Consider the following 23,581-nt stretch of genomic DNA (forward strand, 5'->3'; position numbering starts at 1 on the left):
TACTCCAATATAGTGAGATCTCCCTGCCATAATTCCAAATTATCTGTCCACCTGGGAGTTTAGGTGTTCAGATGTTCTTGTCTATACAAATCAAATTGGTACAAATCAAAGGGGGAACGGAGATTCGCTGTCCAAGGAGGACCACGGCTATGGAACACTCTACCAACCAACATTCGCTTGGAAGAAAACCACCAGGTCTTCAGGAAAAAACTCACGACCTTCCTCTTCTAGAAGCTGGACAACAAAGCTCATCACAGCGCCTTGAGGCGATTCAGTTCGTGTTGTGCGCTATACAAATTATTCATTCATTCATTCATTCATTCATATCAACGTGTGTTCTAGATACTCCTATTACAGTTTTCGCTGGACTGCTGGACTGGCACTTTAAATGTCCCATCCTGGCTGCTGTAAAATCCCACCAGCAGGAAAGGCTGCTGCAGCATCAATGCCTTCAAGAGCCTCAAGTGTGCCTAACGCAGGGCTCTCAAACTGGTGGCCCTCCAGCTGTTTTGCGGAACTACAAGTCCCATCATGCCTCTGCCTGAGGGAGACATGCTTGTAACTGTCAGCCTTGCAATGCCTCATGGGACTTGTAGTTTCGCAACAGCTGGAGGGCCGCCAGTTTGAGACCCCCTGGCCTAAAGCAAACTTGTGCTTGGCCCATACTTCGTTTTTTTGTTTTTTGTTTTCTATGGAGGGACTGTATGTTGCCTATACTCAACCTGCCATGCCAATTTACTTTTAGATCATACTTTAAGGTATGAGGTTCATATGACGTTCCCCATGCCTTCCAGAGTGAGGCTTTCATTGCCTGAGCAGCCATCCACAAGGACCAAGTGCTGTCACATGGGGCAGTGGGAGGGTGCCTAGCCACGTGTACCTATTGATCTGCTCAGAAAGCTTACTTGGGTATCTCTGATGATCTACTGCTTATGGTCCATTGTGTAAAGTGAACCTGTTACTTTGTCTACCATGAGAGCAAAGTACAGATCCACCTTAACAAACCCTTTAGGTTACGGTGTCTGGGAAACCTTTGTTAGCCAAAAGCCTCTTTCATGCCAATGTAAACTTAGCCGGAAAGTGATCCTGTTCTTTGCTCACGCAGGGCAAAGCAACAGGTCCTCTCTATTGGCAAACCAACCAGCAGCAGACACTCACATTCACTCCTCCACTGCCCCATTCAGAAAGGAAAATAGATACCCAGTACTTCCATGTATAAAATAAACAAAGTCGCGCTAATCAAATAAATGTGATTGGTCCAAGAACTGAAGAAAGACCAAAACATAGCATGTGAACCACTATGTGTGAAAATATAAACATATGTATATATCAATAACACATATAATGTGAAGGAGTATTAATAAAAAGAAAAAGTCTCTGAAAGATAGAAGATGAAGCAGGTTCTGCAATGAAAGAGTTCCAGCAGGATGAGGAATTTTCAGGGCTTTAACCACCACAAGGGAAAAGGATGAAGATCTCCATGTGGCAATCACTTAAAGAAGTCGGGACTCTTACCAGAAGGAGTGGACCTCCTGTACCAGCAAGTACCAGCAAGGTCACACACACCTGCAAATATAACCCTCTGCGGGGTCTGAAATGGATCTTGCCTTAGGGATACACTGGTAGTCTGAGGGCGTCCTTCCCAGTGTACATTCACTATCCACCTCCCTTCCTCGAGATCCCAAATCTACGAGATAGCATGGAGCTTATAAAGAAATAAAGGCTCCAATAGTACGATATCTTTAAAACTGGTTTATTGCTAAACATCTCTGGTTTGATGTACATAAATCATAAAAGCACTTCCCGGCAATAAAAATTCAAGCACCCGCACTTCCGGGGTAACGCGAGGCGTGATGATGTCAGTGCGTAGCGCCGCCCAACATGTTTCGTCATACGTGACGACTTCCATGTATAAGAATTATAGGAGACAGACTTTCCTTCCATGTGACAATACAGGTGTTTGGATATTAGCCACTTTGTGATCATCCTTAGCACCATGTAAGTTTCAAGCCGTGACATGAGGCCTCCTCTCTTCATTCCTGGATGTGGCATTGAGTGACGGGAGAGAAAAGGAAGATTAGTATGTGCTTTGGGTCCAAAATGGTGGCCAAGCGCAGGTTCACTTTAAAGTTCTACTGTCAATGGAAGAACATGGAGGTTGCTATTTCTGACCTCCATTTGAAAAATGCTAGGTGCTTGGCTGTGTCAGGTCCAGAAATGCCAGAATTTCTTTTTGCTTTACTGATTCTAGGCCTGTGATTAAAAAAAGTGCTAATCATTTGCATAACCTTCATACAATAAGCAGTTTAATTTTCTCTTTAAAATGTGTGGGGAGAGCAGCCCAACTATTAGCTCATGGGTCATTATAGCACCACCGAGCACAGCACAACCTTCAAGTGGCTTATCCTTCAACTGCTTTTCTCGCAGCACTCAGTCATATAAGATGTTGATAGTAGTGGTGTGTACATCCTATTGCATTAAGGCAAAGCTGAAACACACATGTGTGTGTGTATATATGTGTATATATATATAAATATATATATATATATATATATATATATATATATATATATATATATACTATATTGCCAAAAGTATTGGGACACCCCTCCATATCATTGGATTCAGGCGTTCCAATCACCTCCATGGCCACAGGTGTATAAAATCAAGCACCTATGCATAGCTCCAGTCCCAACTGTCCTTGGTTTTAAGGGACTGTCCCTGGTCTGGAACACATTCCCTCTGTCCCTCTTTCCTCCTCATTTGTCCCCTCATTTTGGTCTGATCTATATGGCTGTATATAAAATGCACTATTTATCTTTCAAATAGTATTTTACATTGCTAAACCTTTGATCCTAATTCTAAATTGCTGCATTTGTAAATGTCAAAAGCCGGTATAAAGGAATAATAGTGGTAAAAAAAAAAGCACTTGTGGGTTTAAGTAATATATATTTTTTAAAGTCTGCTTTAAGGGGGGCATGGCATTTGCTAATATGTGTCCCTCGTTCCAATCTCAAAAAGTTGGAAGGTATGCCTAGGCATGCAGACTGCTTCTTCAAACATTTGTGAAAGAATGGGTCGCTCTCAGGCACTCAAGCCTGGTACTGTGATAGGTTGCCATCTGTGCAATAGGTCCACCCGTGAAATTTCCTTGCTACTAAATATTCCACAGTCAACTGTTTGTGGCGTTGTACCAAAGTGGAAGCCACTGGGAATAACAGCAACTCAGCCACGAAGTGGCAGGCCACGTGAACTGACAGAGCGGGGTCAGCGCATGCTGAAGCTCACAGTGCACAGAAGTCACCAACTGTCTGCAAAGTCAATAGCTACAGACCTCCAAACTTTGTGTGGCCTTCAGACTAGACAACAGTGTGTAGAGAGAGAGCTTCATGGAATGGGTTTCCATGGCCGAGCAGCTCCATCCAAGCCTTACATCACCAAGTGCAATGCAAAGCGTCGGATGCAGTGGTGTAAAGCACGGCGCCACTGGACTCTGGAGTGACGAATCACGCTCCTCTGCCTGGCAATCCGATGGACGTTTCTGGGTTTGGTGGTTGCCAGGAGAACGGTATTTGCCTGACTGCATTGTGCCAAGTATAAAGTTTGGTGGAGGGGGGATTATGATGTGGGGTTGTTTTTCAGGGGTTGAGCTTGGCCCCTTGTTCCAGTGAAGGGAGCTTTTAAGGCATCAGCATACCAAGACATTTTGGACAATTTCATGCTCCCAACTTTGTGGGAACAGTTTGGGGATGACCCCTTCCTGTTCCAACATGACTGCTCAGCAGTACACAAAGCAAGGTCCATAAAGACATGGATGAGCGAGTTTCGGCTGGAGGAACTTGAGTCTTGACCTCAACCCGATAGAACACCTATGGGATGAATTAGAGCGGAGACTGTGAGCCAGGCCTTCTCATCCAACATCGGTGCCCGACCTCACAAATGCTCTTCTGGAAGAATGGTCAAACATTCCCATAGACACCCTCCTAAACCTTGTGGATGGCCTTCCCAGAAGAGTTGAAGCTGTTATAGCTGCAAAGGGTGGGCCAACTCAATACTGAACCCTACAGGCTAAGACTGGGATGTTATTAAAGTTCATGTGCGTGTAAAGGCAGGCAATATATTTGGCAATATAGGCAATATATTAGGCAGTATATATATATATATATATATATATATATATATATATATATATATATATATATATATATATATATACACAGTATATACACATAAACACACATACTGAGAACCCGTGTGTATGAGCCCTTCATTTTTTATTTTATTTTTACATTTTAATTATTTTTACATTTTTGTATTATTTTTTTTTCACATGTTTTTTTCACAATGTTTTTCTTTTTTGGAGGGGGGGGGGAGTTTTGGTGAAATTTCAGGCGTCTTACTGTTTTCTCCAGTTCCATTCTGCAGCCTCGACTGCACAGAAGGGATGAACGGGAAGGGCTCTGCATAGCCTTTCAGATCATGTATAAACGGAAGCATAGTAAACATGGTTTAATATGATTCAGTTATGAATGAGCACAGTGAGTAATCAGTACTGATCACTCACTATGTTCATTCAGAAAAGGAAGGGGCTGGTAAATTATATATTTACTGGCCCATTTCCATCCTGAAGATCCCCCTGCATGTCTTCAGTATCTGGCGGGAGAGGAGAGGGGGGGGGGAAACCAGCAGAACTACAGGGGGGGAGGTGTCACAAAGGGAGGTCAAGAAGTGGAGGGGAATCTGATAGTCCATAGAAGGGGGGGGGGGGCTGTGTGGCCGAGAGGTGGGGCATATTCAAGATCTGATCCCCTGTATGGCTCTCAATTCAGTGCCTGAAAGCCACAGGAGGGATAGGAGGAGAAACTGGCTTTCAGCAAAACCCTTGCATAGCCTAATGAGACGAGGAGGCCACATGGGCTCTGCCAGTGGCGATAATGCTAATGCACACAGAGTGATTAGGGTGTGCCCAGGCACACCCGGCACAGCCCATGCACATGCCTATGGTTGGTTGCAGTGTCTGGCATACACAAAAATGTGTCACATACAATGATGAAAATGCTGAACAGCAAGCAAAGTAAAAATTTTAACAGATGTTATTTCCAGGTAATATTAACTACTACAACATTATGACCCCCACCCACTTGCAAGCAATAGTCCAGTGCAGCACTAACCTTTCACTATGACAAGCACCGAACTGTAGGTTTGACCGGCCAAGTTCGAAGCTGTACATGTGTATAATCCGTTGTCAATTTGTTTACAGAATAAAATTTTCAGGACAAAGTTTTCTTGCTCATCCTCATAGATGACGTGTCTGCGCCCTTCCCCGATGACATCCCCATCCTTTTTCCAAACGATTTCAGGCTTGGGCTCCCCAGTGACAAAGCAACTCATTTTGGCGTGTTTGCCCTCCGTCACCGTGCAGGTGCGTGTAAGGACGCTGTAGGAGTTATCGCGCCCTATTTTTGGGGTAAGAGTAGCCGCCCTTTCATAGTCCATGGACAAACTTAAGCCTAGACTGGTCATTGAGTCCAGAGCACCATAGGAAGTTGCGTTGGACTCATAGGAACCAAGGATGGAAAGGTCAGTTTTCCGTATTTCCTCTCGCCTTCTCTGCAAGTGGGACAAAAGCGATGCCGTTTTACCGTAGGCAGGTTCAAGAGCGGTGGTGCTGTTGGCATTGAAGTTGGAGAAAGAGTCGATGAGCAGTGAAGCGGACGCCTTGGTTTGGCCCACAGGGCTCTCGGCCCGACATATATATGTCCCGCTATCTGAAAACCGAATGCAGTGGATCCTCAAGGAGCTTGACTCCCCATCCTCCTCGACACAAATTCTGTTTGAGTCGATCGGTGTCCCCAAAGCCCTCCCGTCTTTTTCCCAACTGACGACTGGCCGCGGGTGACCCTGAGCTCTGCAGCGGAAAATGGCATCTTCTCCCAGGTTCAGCCTGGTGTTGGTTGGTTTGAGAATGAAAAATGGCGCACATTCCACTTGGGTGCCTTCCTTTTCATCCCCAACCTTGATGGTGACTGCTGCAAAAGATTCTCCAATGTTGTTGATCGCCCTACAGATGTATTGGCCGCTGTCTTCTGCGGTGAGGTCGTATATGGTGAGGTGGTATAAACCACCATCTTCTGTCACCTTGAAGCGGCCTCCTGACTCAATGTGGGCCTGGTTCTTTTCCCATGTGACTTCGGGGATGGGATTTCCGATGATTTGGCAACTCAATGTGGCATCCTTACCCACGGATAACATAAAGGCTTTGGGCCTGGTCAGGAACCGCGGAGCCCCGCTGAACGAGCTGTAATCCATCTTGGCAACCTGAAAAAAATAAACAATCATTAAGTGAGAATAAAATTAAGACAGCTCAAGTCCAATTAAAAGGGGGAAGCGGTTTTGAAAGGAGTAACTGTTAAGTTCATTACACCAGCTAGGGTTGGCAATGCTGTGGAGTTTGCAGCTGGCTCTATGGCCTTGGGCCAGAGGACAGCTTGTATTCTTCTGGATAAGCCCCGGAGCTGGAGCAGAGTCAAATCAGAACAGAGTTCAGCTCTGAATCTTTAATGCATTTTTTTCTTTATTCTGGGGGTCTCTAAACTTTCTAAGCAATGGGCCAGTTAACTGTCGTTCAGGCTTTAGTGGGGCCAGACTGTGGTTAGTGGATTTAGAAAACACCCTGGCATCAATGGGAGTAAATCATGCCCTATCATTGGTTTTAGTAGTGGGAGAAATAGTGCCCCATTGTAGGTGTCAGTAGGAGAAATAGTGCCCCTTTGTTGGTATCAGTGAGATGAAGTGTCTCATTGTTGGTATCAGTCAGATAAATAGTGTCTCATTGTTGGTATCAATGGGAGGAATAGTGCCCCATCACACGTGTCAGCGGGAGGAATAGTGCCCCATCATTGATGTCAGTGGGAGGAATAGTGCCCCAACATTGGTGTCAGAAGAAGGAATAGTGCCCCATCATTGGTGTCAGTAGAAGAAATAGTGCCCCATCATTGGTATCAGTAGAAGAAATAGTGCCCCATCATTGGTATCAGTAGAAGGAATAGTGCCCCATCACTGGTATCAGTAGAAGGAATAGTGCCCTATCATTCGTGTCAGTGGGAGGAATAATGGCCCATACATGGTGTCAGTGGGAAGAATAGTGCCCCATCACTGTTGTCAGAGGAGGGGATAGTGTCCCATCATTGGTGTTAGTGGATGGAATGGTGCCTCAAGGGCTGGATAAAGGCAAAAAAAAGGGCCACATACGGAGTTAGGAGACCACTGCTTTATTCTTTCAAGGCTATAACACCGTTTCCTAAAAAATTAGCTTTGTAGTTTTCTTGAAGGTAATTTCTCACTTTGCTCATTTAGACAAAAAGGGACACTCTCTCGCTAGCCCGTCCCCAACCCAATAATGGGATCCCCAACATACATTGACAGTATGTACTCTATTATTTACGATATCAAAACCAGCAGTAAAGAACACGCTCCTTCAATGCAATGTGCTGTTTGGAGACACTACCAGCTCTTTCTCTAGAACCCCATTTATACTTATGCTCGGCGTGCTGCACACTGCACCCTTCGCCACACACTGCATCAAATTGGTCTGCATGGCTGTCATCCCAGAAGGAAGCCTCTTCTAAAGATGATGCACAAAAAAGCCTGAAAACGGTTTGCTGAAGACAAGCAGACTAAGGACATGGATTACTGGAACCATGCCCTGTGGTCTGATGAGACCAAGATAAACGTATTTGGTTCAGATGGTGACAAGCGTGTGTGGGGGCAACCAGGTGAGGAGTACAAAGACAAGTGTGTCTTGCCTACAGTCAAGCATGGTGGTGGGAGTGTCATGGTCTGGGGCTGCATGAGTGCTGCCGGCACTGGGGGGCTACAGATCATTGAGGGAACTATGAATGCCAACATGTACTGTGACATAAGCAGAGCATGATCCCCTCCCTTCAGAGACTGGGCCGCAGGGCAGTATTCCAACATGATAACCACCCCAAACACACCTCCAAGACGACCACTGCCTTGTTAAAGAAGCTGAGGGTAAAGGTGATGGACTGACCAAGCATGTCTCCATACCTAAACCCTATTGAGCATCTGTGGGGCATCTTCAAACTGAAGGTGGAGGAGCGCAAGGTCTCCAACATCCACCAGCTCCGTGATGTCGTCATGGAGGAGGGGAAGAGGACTCCAGTGGCAACCTGTGAAGCTCTGGTGACCTCCATGCCCAAGAGGGTTAAGGCAGTGCTGGAAAATAATGGTGGCCACACATAATATTGACACTTTGGGCCCAATTTGGACATTTTCACTTTGGGGTGTACTCACTTTTGTGAGATACTATAAGTGAGATAACTTATGAGACATGTTAGGTAAAAGATTTACAGCTCTTACAGGTCATAGCAGCCTTTTGGTCTTGTTCATACTAGCTCTGGTCTTGTAATGCCCCGTACACACGATAGGATTTTCCAACAGAAAATGTTTGATAGGAGCTTGTTGTCGGAAATTCTGACCGTGCGTAAGCTCCATCCGACGTTTTCCATCGGAATTTCCATCACACAAAATTTGAGAGCTGGTTCTCAAACTTTCCAACATCAAAATCCATTGACGTAAATTCCGAATATGTGTACGCAATTCCTACAGACAAAGCTCCACGCATGCTCGGAATCAAGCAGAAGAGCCACACTTGCTATTGAACTTCATTTTTTTCAGCCCGTCGTACGTGTTGTACGTCACCGCGTTCACGACGGTCGGAATTTCCAACCAACTTTGTGTGACCGTGTGTATGCAAGACAAGTTTGAGCCAACATCCGTCGGGGTGGTTGGGGGAAGAATTGTTCTAGAAGGGGAAATTGGGGGAAAGGGGTACTTGAAGTGGTTATTTATGGGGATTTCTGTTGGGAGGGAGGATGGGGGAATTTGATTTGTGCTAGGAGGGGGGAATTTGTGCTGAAAGAGGTGATATATATAGTTACATAGTTAGTCTGGTTGAAAAAAGACACAAAGTCCATCCAGTTCAACCAATAAAAACTTTTTTTGTGCACTGCCGAAAAAATTCATTTGTTTTAATTTTCCTTCCATTCGTTTATTTTTATTTTTTTGTTTTTTTCCTTTTCCGGGTCAATTGTTATGATCCAAATTCAAATTAGAAAAAATGCAAAACTCAGAAAATAAGAAAGAAAATCAGAAAATTCGAAAGAATAACTAACTCATTAATAATAACTAACTATTCAATTATAGGTAGTGGAATTTTCTTTCAAATTTGGCTGTTCGTTTCATTCATTTATTTTATTTTTTCGGGTCATTTGTTATAATCGCAATTTGAAAATTCCTAAATTCGAAAATCTGAAAATAAGAAAGAAAATCATAAAATTCGAAAGAATAACTAAATAAATAACTAACTATTAAATTGTATGTATTGAAATTTCCTTTCAAATTTGTCTGTTAGTGAACGTAATGAATACGAATTTATCTGAAGTTACGAATTATGCGAAATAACGAATGCTGTATCTAAACAAATGGAATGGATCTAATTAATAATAAATAATATTATTAATAAAATGTTTTTATTATTATAATTGTTATTTATTGATTTTATTATTATTATTCATTATTATTATTATTAATAATAATTATTATTATTATTATTATTATTATTATTATTATTATTATTAATTATTTAATTATTTATTTGTTATTTTCCATTCGTTTAGATACGGCAGTCGTTATTTCGCATTATTCGTAACTCTGGAAAAATTCGTATTCATTACATTCACTAACAGACAAATTTGAAAGGAAATTACAATATCTATCATTTAGTAGTTAGTAATAGTTAAGTTATTAATTTATTATTTCAGAGTTTTGAATTTTCAGATTTTCTAATTTCTGAATTCTCGTATTTACGGATTTATGAATTTACGAATATTTGGAAAAATGTGTTAAACGGATTTTCGTTAACTTGGATATTTCCGAATTAACGAAATTGAAGAAATTTGTTAAAAAAGGAATTCGGAACCCAATGAACTGCACATGTATAATACACAATCCTATACCCACAGCTGATCTGGGAGAAGGCAAAAAACCCCAGAAAAGCATGAACCAATTTGCTCCAGCAGGGGAAAAAACTCCTTCCTGATCCCCCGAGAGGCAATCGGAAGATCCCCGGATCAACTTTACCTATAAATATTAGTACCCAGTTATATTATGTACATTTAGGAAATAATCCAGGCCTTTTTTAAAGCAATCTACTGAGCTGGCCAGAACCACCTCTGGAGGGAGTCTATTCCACATTTTCACAGCTCTTACTGTGAAGAAACCTTTCCGTATTTGGAGATGAAATCTCTTTTCCTTCAGAGCTAAAGAGCGCCCCTGTGTCCTCTGTGATTACCTTAAACTAAGTGAATAACTCACCACCAAGTTCACTATATGGGCCACGTACGTATTTAGACATGTTAATCATTTCCCCCCCCCATAGACCCTCAATGTATTGATGTCAGTGGGATAATGGCCCCCATAGAAGAATAGCTAACTTAATTTATTGGTGCCGGTGGGATAGTGGCCCCCAGGAGAAAAAAACGACTAAATTCATTGGTGACAATGACATTGTGGCCACCAGTGGGGTGTCAATGGGATGGAGGCTTCCAGAGGAGAATAGGCATTCCAATTATTGGTGTCAAAGGGAAAGTGCCCCCCCCCCCCGGGCAAAAAAGCTCCTCAAATCATTGGGGTCATGGGTCAATGAACCCCAGGAAAAAAACAGTCCTTCCAATTATTGGTGTCAGTGGGATATTGGGCACCAGGGTAGAATGCTCCCCCTCCACCTCCCAAATTATTAGTGTTAGTAGGATAGCAGCCAAAGAAGAATGCCCCACCACCATAAAAAACATGGTGTACCTGGCAGAACTACAAATTGTTTAGCCATCAGTTGCAGAGTAATTTAGGGGTACTTTCCTTTATAAAAAGAAGTAGCGGCCTGGCTTCCTCGGTGATGCAGAGGATGGGAGCCCGCTGGATGTTTCTCCAGTCATCAGGTGGACCAGCAGCCTGAACTCTCAGAAGTGCATCACAAACGGCCTTCGTATTCCTCTCTGTGAACCCAGTAGAGCTTCTTTCAACAGGAGGCGCCCCAAACCCTTCCTGACATGCTCAGACACATAAGGTCCACTCTCAATCATTTTTGCCACACACAACGACCGAGCCGGACCGCTGTGCATCCACCATGGTAGAGGGGGAGGGCATTTGTGCAAGGAGGGGAAATGCGTGTGTGTGTGTGTGGGGGGGGGGGGGGGGGGTATGATAGAAGTGGTGATTTGGAGGGATTTGTGTTGGGAGAGGGTAAGGGGGGACATTGATTTGTGCTAGGAAGGAAGAATTGTGGAGTTTGTGATGGAAGAGGTGATGTGGTAGAGGGGGGCAGAGATTATTGCTAGGAGAGAGAAAGAGGAGAGAGAGGTGGGGTGAGAGGGGGGAGAGAGGGGGGTGGAGAGAGGAGAGGGAGGAAGAGGGGGAAGAGGGAGAGAGAGAGAGAGAGAGAGAGAAGTGTGTGGGAGAGAGGGGGGAGAGGAGAGAGAGAGGGGGGGGAGACAAAGAGGAGAGGGAGGGAGAGGGGGAAGAGGGAGAGAGAGGACAGAGAGAGAGGAGGGGGGTGAGAGGGGGGGGAAGAAAGAGGAGAGAGAGGAGAGAGAGAAAGAGGGGGAGGGAGAGGAGAGAGGGAGAGGGGGGAAGAGAAATAGAGGAGAGAGAGAGGGGGGAGAGAGAGAGGAGAGAGGGGGGAGCAAGGAGGGGAAAGGGAGGGGAGAGAGAGGGGGGGAGGGAGAGGGGGAAAGAGAGAGAAGAGGAGAGAGGGAGGGGGAGAGAGAGAAGAGAGGAAGGGGGAGAGAGAGGAGGGGAAAGAGAGGGGGGAGAGAGGAGAGAGAGAGGAGGGAGAGATAGAGGAGAGATAGATGAGAGGGGGAGAGAGAGAAGAGAGAGAAGAGAGAGGGGGAGGGGAGAGTGTGAGAGGGGCGAGAGAGAGAGAGGAGAGAGAGGGGGAGAGAGAAAGAAAGGAAAGGGCAGTAGAGAGGGGGCATAAAGAGAGAACATGAGAGAGAAAGAAACGAGAGAGAGGAGGGGGAGTGAGAGAGAGGAGAGAGGGAGGGAAGAGAGAGGAGGGGAAAGGGAGAGAGAGAGAGGGGGAGAGGGAGAGGGGGAAAGAGAGAGAGGAGAGGAGAGAGGGAGGGGGAGAGAGAGGAGGGGGAAGAGAGGGGGAGAGAGAGGAGAGAGAGAGAGAGGGGGAGAGAGAGGAGAGAGAGAGAGGGGGGAGAGGGGGAAGAGAGAGAGGAGAGAGAAGAGGGGGGAGAGAGAGAGAGAGAGAGAGAGAGAGAGGAGAGAGAGGGGGAGAGAGAAAGAAAGGAAAGGGCGTGAGAGAGGGGGCATAAAGAGAGAACATGAGAGAGAAAGAAACAAGAGAGAGGAGGGGGAGTGAGAGAGGAGAGAGAGAGAGGGGGGGAGGGGACAAAGAGAGAAAGGAAAGAGCAGTAGAGGAGAGCAAAAAAACAAAAACAAATTCCCTATACTAATCTGTCACTCACATTCCATATATTACTTTCCTGACTTACCGCCTAACCTAGTACATACTAGAAGAAAATCGGATGAAAATTGTGTATTCGGAACAATCGTTCGATTCTCTTATAGTGTGTGCACTAGTTTCGATAGTCGATTCTGACTGTTCAGACAACAATTTCCGAAGGAACAAGGTAGAAATTTTTTGTCATTAGTGAACAGAACTAACAATTTTTGTTTAATGTGTACAGGAAAAATCAGATGGGAAAGACCGCGCAGGATCGGAAACAATGTACAACCTGGAAGACGATGCAGCGAATATAATGTTTGTACTGAAAGAGCTTTAAAGTGGTTGTAAACCCTTACAAACCACTTTGACCTACAGGTAAACCTAGATTAAGGCTTACCTGTAGGTCCAAGAAATATCTCCCAAACCTATACTGTTTAGGAGATATTTGCCCGAAGACGGGCACCGCTGTCTACGGCGCATGCACCGTAGACAGCGGCGCGCAGGCGCAGTGAGCGTGGCATCCTCGATAACGAAGATGCCGCGCAATGCCGCCCGTCTCGGCTCCCGTGCGCATGCGTGGGAGTGACGTCATCGCGGCTTCGCCGAATGACAGCAGCGGAGCTGCGAGACCCACCGAGAAGATGGATGCGCCGGACTACAGGGGACAGCGGAGACTTCGCTGGCTCCTGTGTCAGGTAAGTGACACATAATGGGCTACTATGCGATGCGATGCGATGTGATGCGATGCTTAGTAGTCCATTATGCTTTACCTTTACAGGGAATGAAAGAGGAAGTAAACTCATCAGGGTTTACTTCTAAACTGTCCTTTCAGTGAGTGAACTCCCAGTTCAGATATATTATTTGACAACAAAACAAATAAAGCTTTTGTGATGATTATGATATTTATTAAATGTTAAATTAATAATTAGGATTCTTCTAATTATAGTAACCATGTTTAATGAACTTTTTTTTGTTATTATAATGATATTATAGTATCATATGACATTTAATGAGATTATATCAATATAACTCCGCTACACTCCAAACATATGGCGCTTAAAGGCGTGACTATGGCGGGTCACACGCACATTATATCACTTTCTAATCTATGCTACAACGTACAGGAAAATTTTGCCTTTGTTGGCTAAATATTTTCATACCATTAGTACCAGTCTCAGATGATAAGACCATTATTCGCCTGGTTTTCCTATAGGGCCCCGCTCTTCTCAAGACCTCCTACTCTCAAGCTCTCTCATCTCCTCCTCTCATGCTCGTCTCCAGGATTTCTCCAGAACCTCTCCCATCCTCTGGGAACTCGCTACCTCCACCGGTCCGGCTATCCCCTACTCTTGCTACCTTCAGGCGATCCCTGAAAACTCGTCTCTTCAGGGAAGCCTATCACGTCTCCAACTAATCTCCTACCACTTCCATCAACTCATTCCCCACAGTTACAACCTTTTGTACCACCTGCCCCACCCTATTAGATTGTAAGCTCTTCTGAGCAGGGCCCTCTTAATCTTCTTTTATTTTATTGTATTATAACTGTATTGCCTCCTTTTTATATTATAAAGCGCTGCGTAAACTATTGGCGCTATATAAATCTTGTATAATAATAATAATAATGTACCCATCTTTACTCTACAACTACAAGCTGCTTGAAGCTTGAAAACTTTACAATGCTTTGCAAAGCTTGCTGCACACAAGGTTCTTATATAAGCTGAAACCCATCTCTACAAGACCCGCGTATGTTCCGCCGCCCACCGTGCCCTCCTCGTCAGCCCGCACAAAGCAAGACAGGAAAACCATCCTATTTGCAATGTTTAGCGTCTTTGCTGGTACTGAGTATGATTATACCTTTTATATGAAGCCTAAATGCCACCAACAAAGTCACCTCTCTCATCGCTCTTTCGCCTTTGACACTCCCAGAAAGGAAACACCGCGAATCTCACCACTAAAATAGCCCCCTTAATCTCTGAGTTATGTAGATGTGCAGAGCTCCCCCACCCCCACTCCTGTACTGAAGCTCTGCTGCTCTCCCCCTAACAAGGGTTTGAGCCACTAACCCTCCTTATTACCGATGGAAACAATTTCTGGTCTGGATTTAAAGTGAACTTTAAATTGATACCATGTTATTTTCCAGCAACACAAATAATATTTCATAGGCTTCCAATGCAGGCCTCCAGAAATTTCCAGGTTCTGCACTCAATTGCCGTCATGATAATCCTTCGGTGTGGGAGCTTTCACTGGCCCTCCAACCCTTCGGAACTGGAGGCGAGTCACTACTGGCCCTCAACAAGTCCCAGAGTTCTAAACCGATATCCTGCAAGATTTTTGCATGCTGGACCCCAAATGATTGTAGGCAGCAGGGCTTTTTTTCCAGGCAGGAACGCGGAGGAACGTAGTTCCGGTACCTCCAACACTGTATGTAATGGCAAGGGGTGCTGGGGTGTGCTGGAAAGTCTATAGAAGCTGGCTATGGGGGGGATCAGTTGACATTGGAGGTGATATATTTATCAAGATGGTCTATTGTTGCTGTTGTGGGGATCTATTGTTGCTAAAGGTGGGTCTTATGTTGCTGGGGGGTCAATTGTTTCTGTGACTGGGAGGAATGTACTGTTGGCAAGGGGGTTGATTGTTGTTGGCTGCTGAAGGGTCTATTGATGTTGGCTGCAGAGAGATCAGTCATTGCTGCCGGGGGGTCTGCTGTTGCTGACTGGGTATTTTGCAGCGGGTGGTCCATTGTTGTTGGGGGGGGGGGGTCTACTGTTGTTAGTTGCAGGGGATCTATTTTACTGCATTTCTTATCATCATTAGCAAATTCCATAACCACAAAATTATACTTGGTTCTGCATTCTCTAAAAGGGCGGTACTGGGAGGTGGGAAGGGGATGGATCCAAGCAGTGGTGCTCGGAGGTGGGTATGGGCGAAAACAAGGGGTGAGTCAAAAAGTAGAAGTTCCAGCACCTATTCTCGGAGAAAAAAAGCCCTGGTAGGCAGCCAACTTGTTTTGGGAGTGAAAAAGCCCTCTTCATCAGGTGCTTGGACAATGTATCAAATTATATCGATTGGACCCAAAGCCATATCACCCAACTGTGAATACAGACATTATCACCATATTAACTTCCACTACTGACAGGTATTTGTACGCAGGAGCTTATGCTTTAAGTCTAATAGATACAGTGGTGTGAAAAAGTGTTTGCCCCCTTCCTCATTTCCTGTTCCTTTGCATGTTTGTCACACTTAAGTGTTTCGGAACATCAAACCAATTTAAACAATAGTCAAGGACAACACAAGTAAACACAAAATGCAATTTGTAAATGAAGGTGTTTATTATTAAAGGTGAAAAAAAATCCAAACCATCATGGCCCTGTGTGAAAAAGTGATTGCCCCCTAAACCTAATAACTGGTTGGGCCACCCTTAGCAGCAACAACTGCAACCAAGCGTTTGCGATAAGGTGCAATGAGGCTTTTACAGCGTCCTGGAGGAATTTTGGCCCACTCATCTTTGCAGAATTGTCCTAATTCAGTTACATTAGAGGGTTTTCGAGCATGAACGGTCTTTTTAAGGTCATACCACAACATCTCAATAGGATTCAGGTCAGGACTTTGGCTAGGCCACTCCAAAGGCTTCATTTTGTTTTTCTTCAGCCATTCGGTGGTGGACTTGCTGGTGTGTTTAGGATCATTGTCCTGCTGCAGAACCCAAGTTCGTTTCAGCTTGAGTACACGAACAGATGGTCGGACATTCTCCTTCAGGATCTCTTGGTAGACAGCAGAATTCATAGTTCCTTTTATCACGGCAAGTCTTCCAGGTCCTGAAGCAGCAAAACAGCCCCAGACCATCACACTACCACCACCATATTTTACTGTTGGTATAATGTTCTTTTTATGAAATGCAGTGTTCCTTCTACGCCAGATATACTTGGACACACACCTTCCAAAGAGTTCCACTTTTGTCTCATCGGTCCACAGAATGTTGTCCCAAAAGTCTTGGGGATCATCAAGATGTGTTGTGGAGAAATTGAGACGAGCTTTGATGTTCTTTTTGCTCAGCAGTAGTTTTCTCCTTGGAACTCTGCCATGCAGGCCATTTTTGCCCAGTCTTTTCCTGATGGTGGAGGCAGTGGCGTAACTAGAACCTTCAGGGCCCCGATGCAAGAAACCATGGAGGGCCCCCCCCCACCTCCGTACAGGGCTCTTTTCTCCGAGCCCGATGGTGGAACACCAGGGCCCGGTCCCAAGTGGGTGGCTGCCCTATAAAGGAACCGATTTCTCCATTTCCCCCTGCTTCTCCTCCTCTCCTACCCACAGGCATTCAGCGGCTGCAGGAGGAAAATTCACATATGCACACACATATAAACCAGTGGCAGCTGGTGCTCAAAATTTTTAGGGGGGCGCAAGCAAACTGAAAAATTCAGAAAAAAACATAAATTACAGCCACTGTACCATCAAACGCCACCACTGTGGCATCAAACTCTGCCGCTGTGCCATCAAATGCCACCAGTGTGCCCATCAAATGCCACCAGTGTGCCCATCAAATGCCACCAGTGTGCCCATCAAATGCTGCCACTGTGCCCATCAAGCTCTGCCACTGTGCCTATCAAGCTCTGCCACTGTGGCCATAAAATGGCGCCACTGAGCACATCAAATGCTGTTGGTGTGTCCATCAAATTCTGCCACTGTGAATCCCCACCGCCCGCTCGCTGTCTGCCTGCCTGCCACTTACCCTGTCTTGGTGGGGCAGCGGGTAACGGCCATGAGCGGGGTCCTCCATGCATCTCCTGCCATCCTCATCTCCCATCCTCTCCTCCTGATTGGCTGAAATGATAGGCGTAGCTATTGGACGCCTATCAGGTGACAGGTAACAGACCCGCACACCTGATTGGTGGAGAGGCAGTTCAGTGTTAGGAAAGTGAATATTAATTCACTTTTCTAACACACCTGGGTGGACTGTGAGCGTCAAGCATGGCGCTCGCAGTTCACCTATTTTGAAGCCTATATTAGAGCCTATGGCTCTAATCAGGTGCTGCAAAAACACCCCCCGCTGCTGTAATTCAGGCGTCCGGCACCCCAAAAGGGACCAGACACCTAAATATGGGGGTGGCAGTGGTGGCCATGGATAGATTCATGCTATGCTATGCATGAATTTATCCATTGGTCATAGAGGGGGTGGCTGGAGAGAGGGGGCGGTACCTGTGCGCCCTTTTGAATGCTCCGCCACTGATAAACACATGCACATTCACATACATACATACATACATGCACACATACATATATGAACACACACACACACACACACACACACATACATACAAGCATGCTCACACACACACACATACAAGCATGCACACACACGCACACATACATGCATGCACACACACGCACACATACATGCATGCACACACACGCACACATACATGCATGCTCACACACACACATATAAGCATACACACATACAAGCATGCACACACACACATACATACATACAAGCATGCTCACACACACACATACAAGCATGCACACACACACACATACATGCATGCTCACTGCTCACACACACAAATACAAGCATGCTCACACACACACACACACATACATGCATGCTCACACATACATGCATGCTCACACACATACAAGCATGCTCACACACACACACATACAAGCATGCACACACACACACACATACAAGCATGCACACACACACATACATACATGCATGCTCACACACACATACATACATGCATGCTCACACACACACATACATGCATGCTCACACACATACAAGCATGCTCACACACACACACACATACAAGCATGCTCACAGATACAAGCATGCTCACACGCACACATACAAGCATGCTCACACGCACACATACAAGCATGCTCACACGCACACATACATGCATGCTCACACACACACATACATGCATGCTCACACGCACACATACACACATGCTCACACACACACACACGCACACATACACACATGCTCACACACACACACACACACACACACACACATACATGCATGCTCACAAACACACACACACACATACAAGCATGCTCACACACACACATACACGCACACACACATGCATGCTCACACACATACATGCATGCTCACACGCACACATACATGCATGCTCACACGCACACATACATGCATGCTCACACACACACACACAGATACAAGCATGCTCACACACACACACACATATAAAGACAAATACAGTAGATAGAATTATAAAAAAAAAAAAAAAAGAAAAAAAAAGGCCAACATTTACCTTTGCTTTTCCGGCCGGGTACTGCACTCTAGGGGGAGACAAAGAGCACACACTGTGCTTTTACTTAGGCTAATGTGAGGACGGAGCTCCCTGCACAGTGCCGATTTCAGTTCGGCTGATGATTAGTGAGCTCCTGTCAGCCTCCCCTCCTATCGAAGAGTACAGGGGGCCCTCAAAGGCCCCCTGCAGCAAGGGGCCCGGTCGCCATGGCGATCTTGGCGACCCCTATAATTCCGCCACTGGGTGGAGGCATGAATGCTGACCTTAACTGAGGCAAGTGAGGCCTGCAGTTCCTTGGACGTTGTTGTGGGGTCTTTTGTGACCTCTTGGATGAGTCGTCGCTGCGCTCTTGGGGTAATTTTGGGCGGCCGGCCACTCCTGGGAAGGTTCACCACTGTTCCATGTCTTCGCCATTTGTGGATAATGGCTCTCACTGTGGTTCGCTGGATTCCCAAAGCTTTGGAAATGGCTTTATAACCCTTTCCAGACTGATAGATCTCAATTACTTTCATTCTCAATTGTTCCTGAATTTCTTTGGGTCTCGGCATGATGTGTAGCTTTTAAGGATCTTCTGGTGGACCTTACTGTGTCAAGCAGCTCCTATTTAAGTGATGCCTTGATTGTGAACAGGTGTGGCAATAATCAGGCCTGGGTGTGGCTAGAGAAATTGAACTCAGGTGTGGACAACCACAGTTATAGTATGTTTTAACAAGGGGGGCAATCACTTTTTCACACAGGGCCATGATGGTTTGGATTTTTTTTCACCTTTAATAATAAACACCTTCATTTACAAATTGCATTTTGTGTTTACTTGTGTTGTCCTTGACTATTGTTTAAATTGGTTTGATGTTCCGAAACACTTAAGTGTGACAAACATGCAAAGGAACAGGAAATGAGGAAGGGGGCAAACACTTTTTCACACCACTGTATATTGTCCAAATCCTGATGAAGGGGGTTTTGGGCCTTAAAATGAGTTGGCTGTCTAATGCCTTATACACACGATCAAACAATCCGGTGGAAAAGTCCGGCGAACAATCCGCCCATGTGTAGGCTCCGGCTGACTTTTTTTTACCCAAAAGTCCGGCGGACTAAGAAAGTATTTTTGCACTCCAATCTGTCCACCGGACTCGCATTTCGGCGGACAGTACGGCCGCCCGGAGAAAAGTCCACTCATTTTGAGCGCGTCTCCAGGTAGCCGGGGCCAGCGCCACCACCTTCGTCACCTGGTAGTATGGACTTAAAGGGGAATCCCTACGCCGAAAAAGGTCCATATCAGACCCTTATCCGAGCACGCTACCCGGCTGGCCAGGAAAGGGGGTGGGGACTAGCGAGCCCCCCCCTCCTGAGCCGTACCATACCATGCCGCGTGCCCTCAACATGGGGGGTGCCTTGGGTAAGGGGGGCCGCGCGCCCCCCCCACCCCAAAGCACCTTGTCTCCATGTTGATGAGGACAAGGGCCTCTTCCCAACAACCCTGGCCGTTGGTTGTCGGGGTCTGCGGGCGGGGAGCTTATCGGAATCTGTGAGCCCCCTAGGTCCATATCAGACCTAGGGGGCTCACAGATTCCGATTTTTCGGCGTAGGGATTCCCCTTTAAGTCCATACCAGGTGACGGGGCCAGCGATGGAGGCGTCGCTGGCCCCGGCTACCTGGAGACGCGCTCAAAATGAGCGGACTTTCCTCCATGCGTGTGGGCGAGTCCGTTCATTTCAAAAGTACGGCGGATAGTCCGGCGGACTTAGTACGCCGTATTAGTCCGCTGCAAAAGTACCGTGTGTGGGCAAGTAGCTCGTTCGGAAAGTCCGGTGGACAGTCCGGCGGATAGTCCACCAGACTAAGTCCGCCGGATAGTCTGCTACGTGTGTACGCGGCATTAGATAAAATGAAGCTGTTTTTGGCTTGGTTACATTTAGTACATTTAGTAAGTCATTGGTTGATCTCCAATGGTTGAGATTTGTACCCAGGAACTTATTCTTTGAGTCTAGTAGATATCTTTTGCTACATTGTCCAAGTCCTGATGAAGAGGGATTTTTGATCCCCAAAAAGTGTTGGGTTCCTTGTGTTTTCCTGTTATATTTTGTGATACGAATAAGAGCCTTTTGGACTCTCTAGAATCAGCCATTCTCAACCAGGGTTCCGTGGAACCCTGGGGTTCCTCCAGAGGTTTCTAGGGGTTCCTTTAGCTGTGGCTCATGAACCACCTTTTTGAAGGTGCCTACAGAGTTTAAGGTTCAACATCACTTAGCACAGCCAGCAGCATGACAAAAAAATATATTTTTAGCTGTCTTTAAGGGTGGCATTCTGAGCACCACTTTAAGGGGAACATTCTTCCTACGGACCACCAGTATAAGGAGCATTGTTTTATTGACCCCTAATGAATTGGTTTTAGTAAGGGTTCTTCAAGGCCTGAAAATTATTTCTGGGGTTCCTCTAGGGTGAAAAGGTTCAGAAAGTCTGCTTTAGATGATTGTTTGGCATTCTATTAGGCCTACCTAAGCCTGGATTTCTCAATTTAGATGACCTCTTTGTCTTAGGAGGTTCTCCACTTTTGTGAAGAGCAGACCATTCTAAGCCATTAGGCTCAACCAGTGTCTTATTTGACGGGTAAAGACCTGAGCCCAACTCCTCACCTCTACTTACTCTCAGACATAACTAAGCCAAAAAGATCCTCACATGATGGTAGGCAGCCAACTCGTTTTGGTAGCTGCAAAGCCCTTCGTCAGGGCTTTGACAATGTAGTAAAAGATATCTATTGGACTCAAGGCCATATCACTCATATAACAAATACAGGCATTATCACCATATTAACTTCCTCTCCTGTCAGATATTTGCGCCCAGGAGCTTATGCTCTAAGTCCAATACAAATCTTTTACTACATTGTCCAAGCCCTGATGAAGGGGGATTTTTGACCCCCGAAAAGCGCTGGATACTTTTTGTGTTCCTGTTGTACTTGTGAAATTAATAAAGGACTTTTGGAATCTTGAGATGACTGTTTGGCATTCTATTAGGCCTATTTAAGCATGGATTTTTTCAGTTCAGGTGACCCCTTTTGTCTTGGGAGGGTCCTCCACTTTTGTGAAGAGCAGACCAATTCAAGCCATTAGGCTCAACCAGTGAGCTGAGCCCAGTGCCTTGCCTCCACTTCCTTTTAGGCAGTACTAAATATAACTAAGCCAAAAAGAGCCCCAAATGATTGTAGGCAGCCAACCTGTTTTGGGGTCCAAAAATCCCACTTCATCGGGGCTTTACCAATGAAGAAAAAAAGATCTATTAGACTCAGAGCCATATCACTGAGCTGTGAATACGGGCACCGTCACCATATTCACTTCCACTCCTGTCAGAGTTTTATAACCAGGAGCTCGTGCTTTGAGCCCAAAAGATATCTTACGCTACATTATCCAAACCCTGATGAAGGGATTTTTGCCCCCCTGAAACTCACTGGCTGCCTTTTGGGTACCTGTCATATTTCTGAAAACTAAAATAAAAAAAGGCTTTTGGACTCTTGAGATGAAAGTTTGTTTTTCTTTTAGGCTTATTTAAATGTGGATTTCTCAATGCAGGTGACCTCTTCGTCTTAGGGGTTCCACACTTTTGTGAAGAGTCATTGGGGTCCACCAATGACTTCTTTTGATGGGTACAGACCTGAGCCCAATGCCTTGCTTACATCTCCTCTCAGACATTACCAAACATAACTAAACCAAAAACAACCCCAAACGAGCGTAAGTAGCTAATGTGTTTCGGTAGCCAAAAACAAAATCCCCCTTTATCAGGGCTTGGACAATGTAGCAAAAGATATTGATTGGCAGAGCCGGTGTTCTGTCAAAACAGCCAATTCATCAAGACGTCCAATTACGTCACTTCCTGTAACTCCTCCAGATGTTCAGGAACTACAATTCCCATCATGCCTAGTCATGTCTGTGAATGTCAGAGTTTTACAATGCCTCATGGGAGGTGTAGTTCAGCGACAGCTGTAGGGCCGTAGTTGGGAGACCCCTGCCTGAGTAATCGCAAGTGACGTGATTGGAGATCTTGATGAATTGGCTATTTTGACAGAACATCGGGACTAGTGGTAGGAAGGAGGGGAAGCTGTACCTTGCTACAAAGATACAATGTTGTAGTCTGATCACTGATACATACAGTAGCTTACATAGGCTCTTTACCACGTGAGCAGCTGTGACCAATCACAGCGTGTAGCCAGGAAGTGCCAGTAAACAGCTTTCCTCGGGTTGGTGCTGACAGGAGAGCCGATCAGTGCATTGATTATTAGCTCAGGCCCCATCAGAGGTGCCCAACATATCTGCCAATCACTGCCCATCAGCTGCCATTCAGGGCCCAACAAAGTGCCAATCAGTGCCCATAAAAGTGGCAATCAGTGCCCATCAGTAATGCCTTTCAGTGCCCTTCACAGATGCCAATCAGTGACCATCAGTAATGACTGTCAGTACCTCATCATTGGTGCTGCCCATCAGTGCCATCTATTAGTGCCCATCAGTAATGACTGTCAGTACCTCATCATTGGTGCTGCCCATCAGTGCCATCTATCATTGCCACCTAACGGTGCCCATCAGTGCTACATATCAGTGCCACCTATCAATGCCCATCAATTCTACATATTAGGCCACCCCATCAGTGCCACCTTATAAGTACCAACTTATCAGTGCCCATCAGTGCTGCCTCATTAGTAAAGGAGAAAACAGCATTTTATAACTGAAACAAAGAAAAACATTTTCTTTTCAAAAATATCAGTCATTTTAAGTTT

The 23,581-nt window shown here is 45.5% G+C and overlaps 1 protein-coding gene across 20 annotated transcripts in view; it reads right to left on the reverse strand.

Moving 5' to 3' along the window:
- Positions 1 to 23,581, reverse strand: part of OBSCN (obscurin, cytoskeletal calmodulin and titin-interacting RhoGEF) — a 705,115-nt gene that overhangs the window by 649,345 nt on the left and 32,189 nt on the right. For all 20 annotated transcript variants that reach the window (XM_077490633.1, XM_077490622.1, XM_077490628.1 and 17 more), the window contains exon 2: positions 5,172 to 6,318. In XM_077490633.1, the coding sequence (XP_077346759.1) occupies positions 5,172 to 6,309 (1,138 nt within the window). In that variant the 5' untranslated portion in view covers positions 6,310 to 6,318. The remainder of the gene's footprint in view (positions 1 to 5,171; positions 6,319 to 23,581) is intronic.

The sequence above is a fragment of the Lithobates pipiens genome, unplaced genomic scaffold, assembly GCF_037356315.1.
Source record: "Lithobates pipiens isolate NorthernLeopardFrog02 unplaced genomic scaffold, aLitPip1_a1.2 Scaffold_19, whole genome shotgun sequence".
Classification (NCBI taxonomy): domain Eukaryota; kingdom Metazoa; phylum Chordata; class Amphibia; order Anura; family Ranidae; genus Lithobates; species Lithobates pipiens.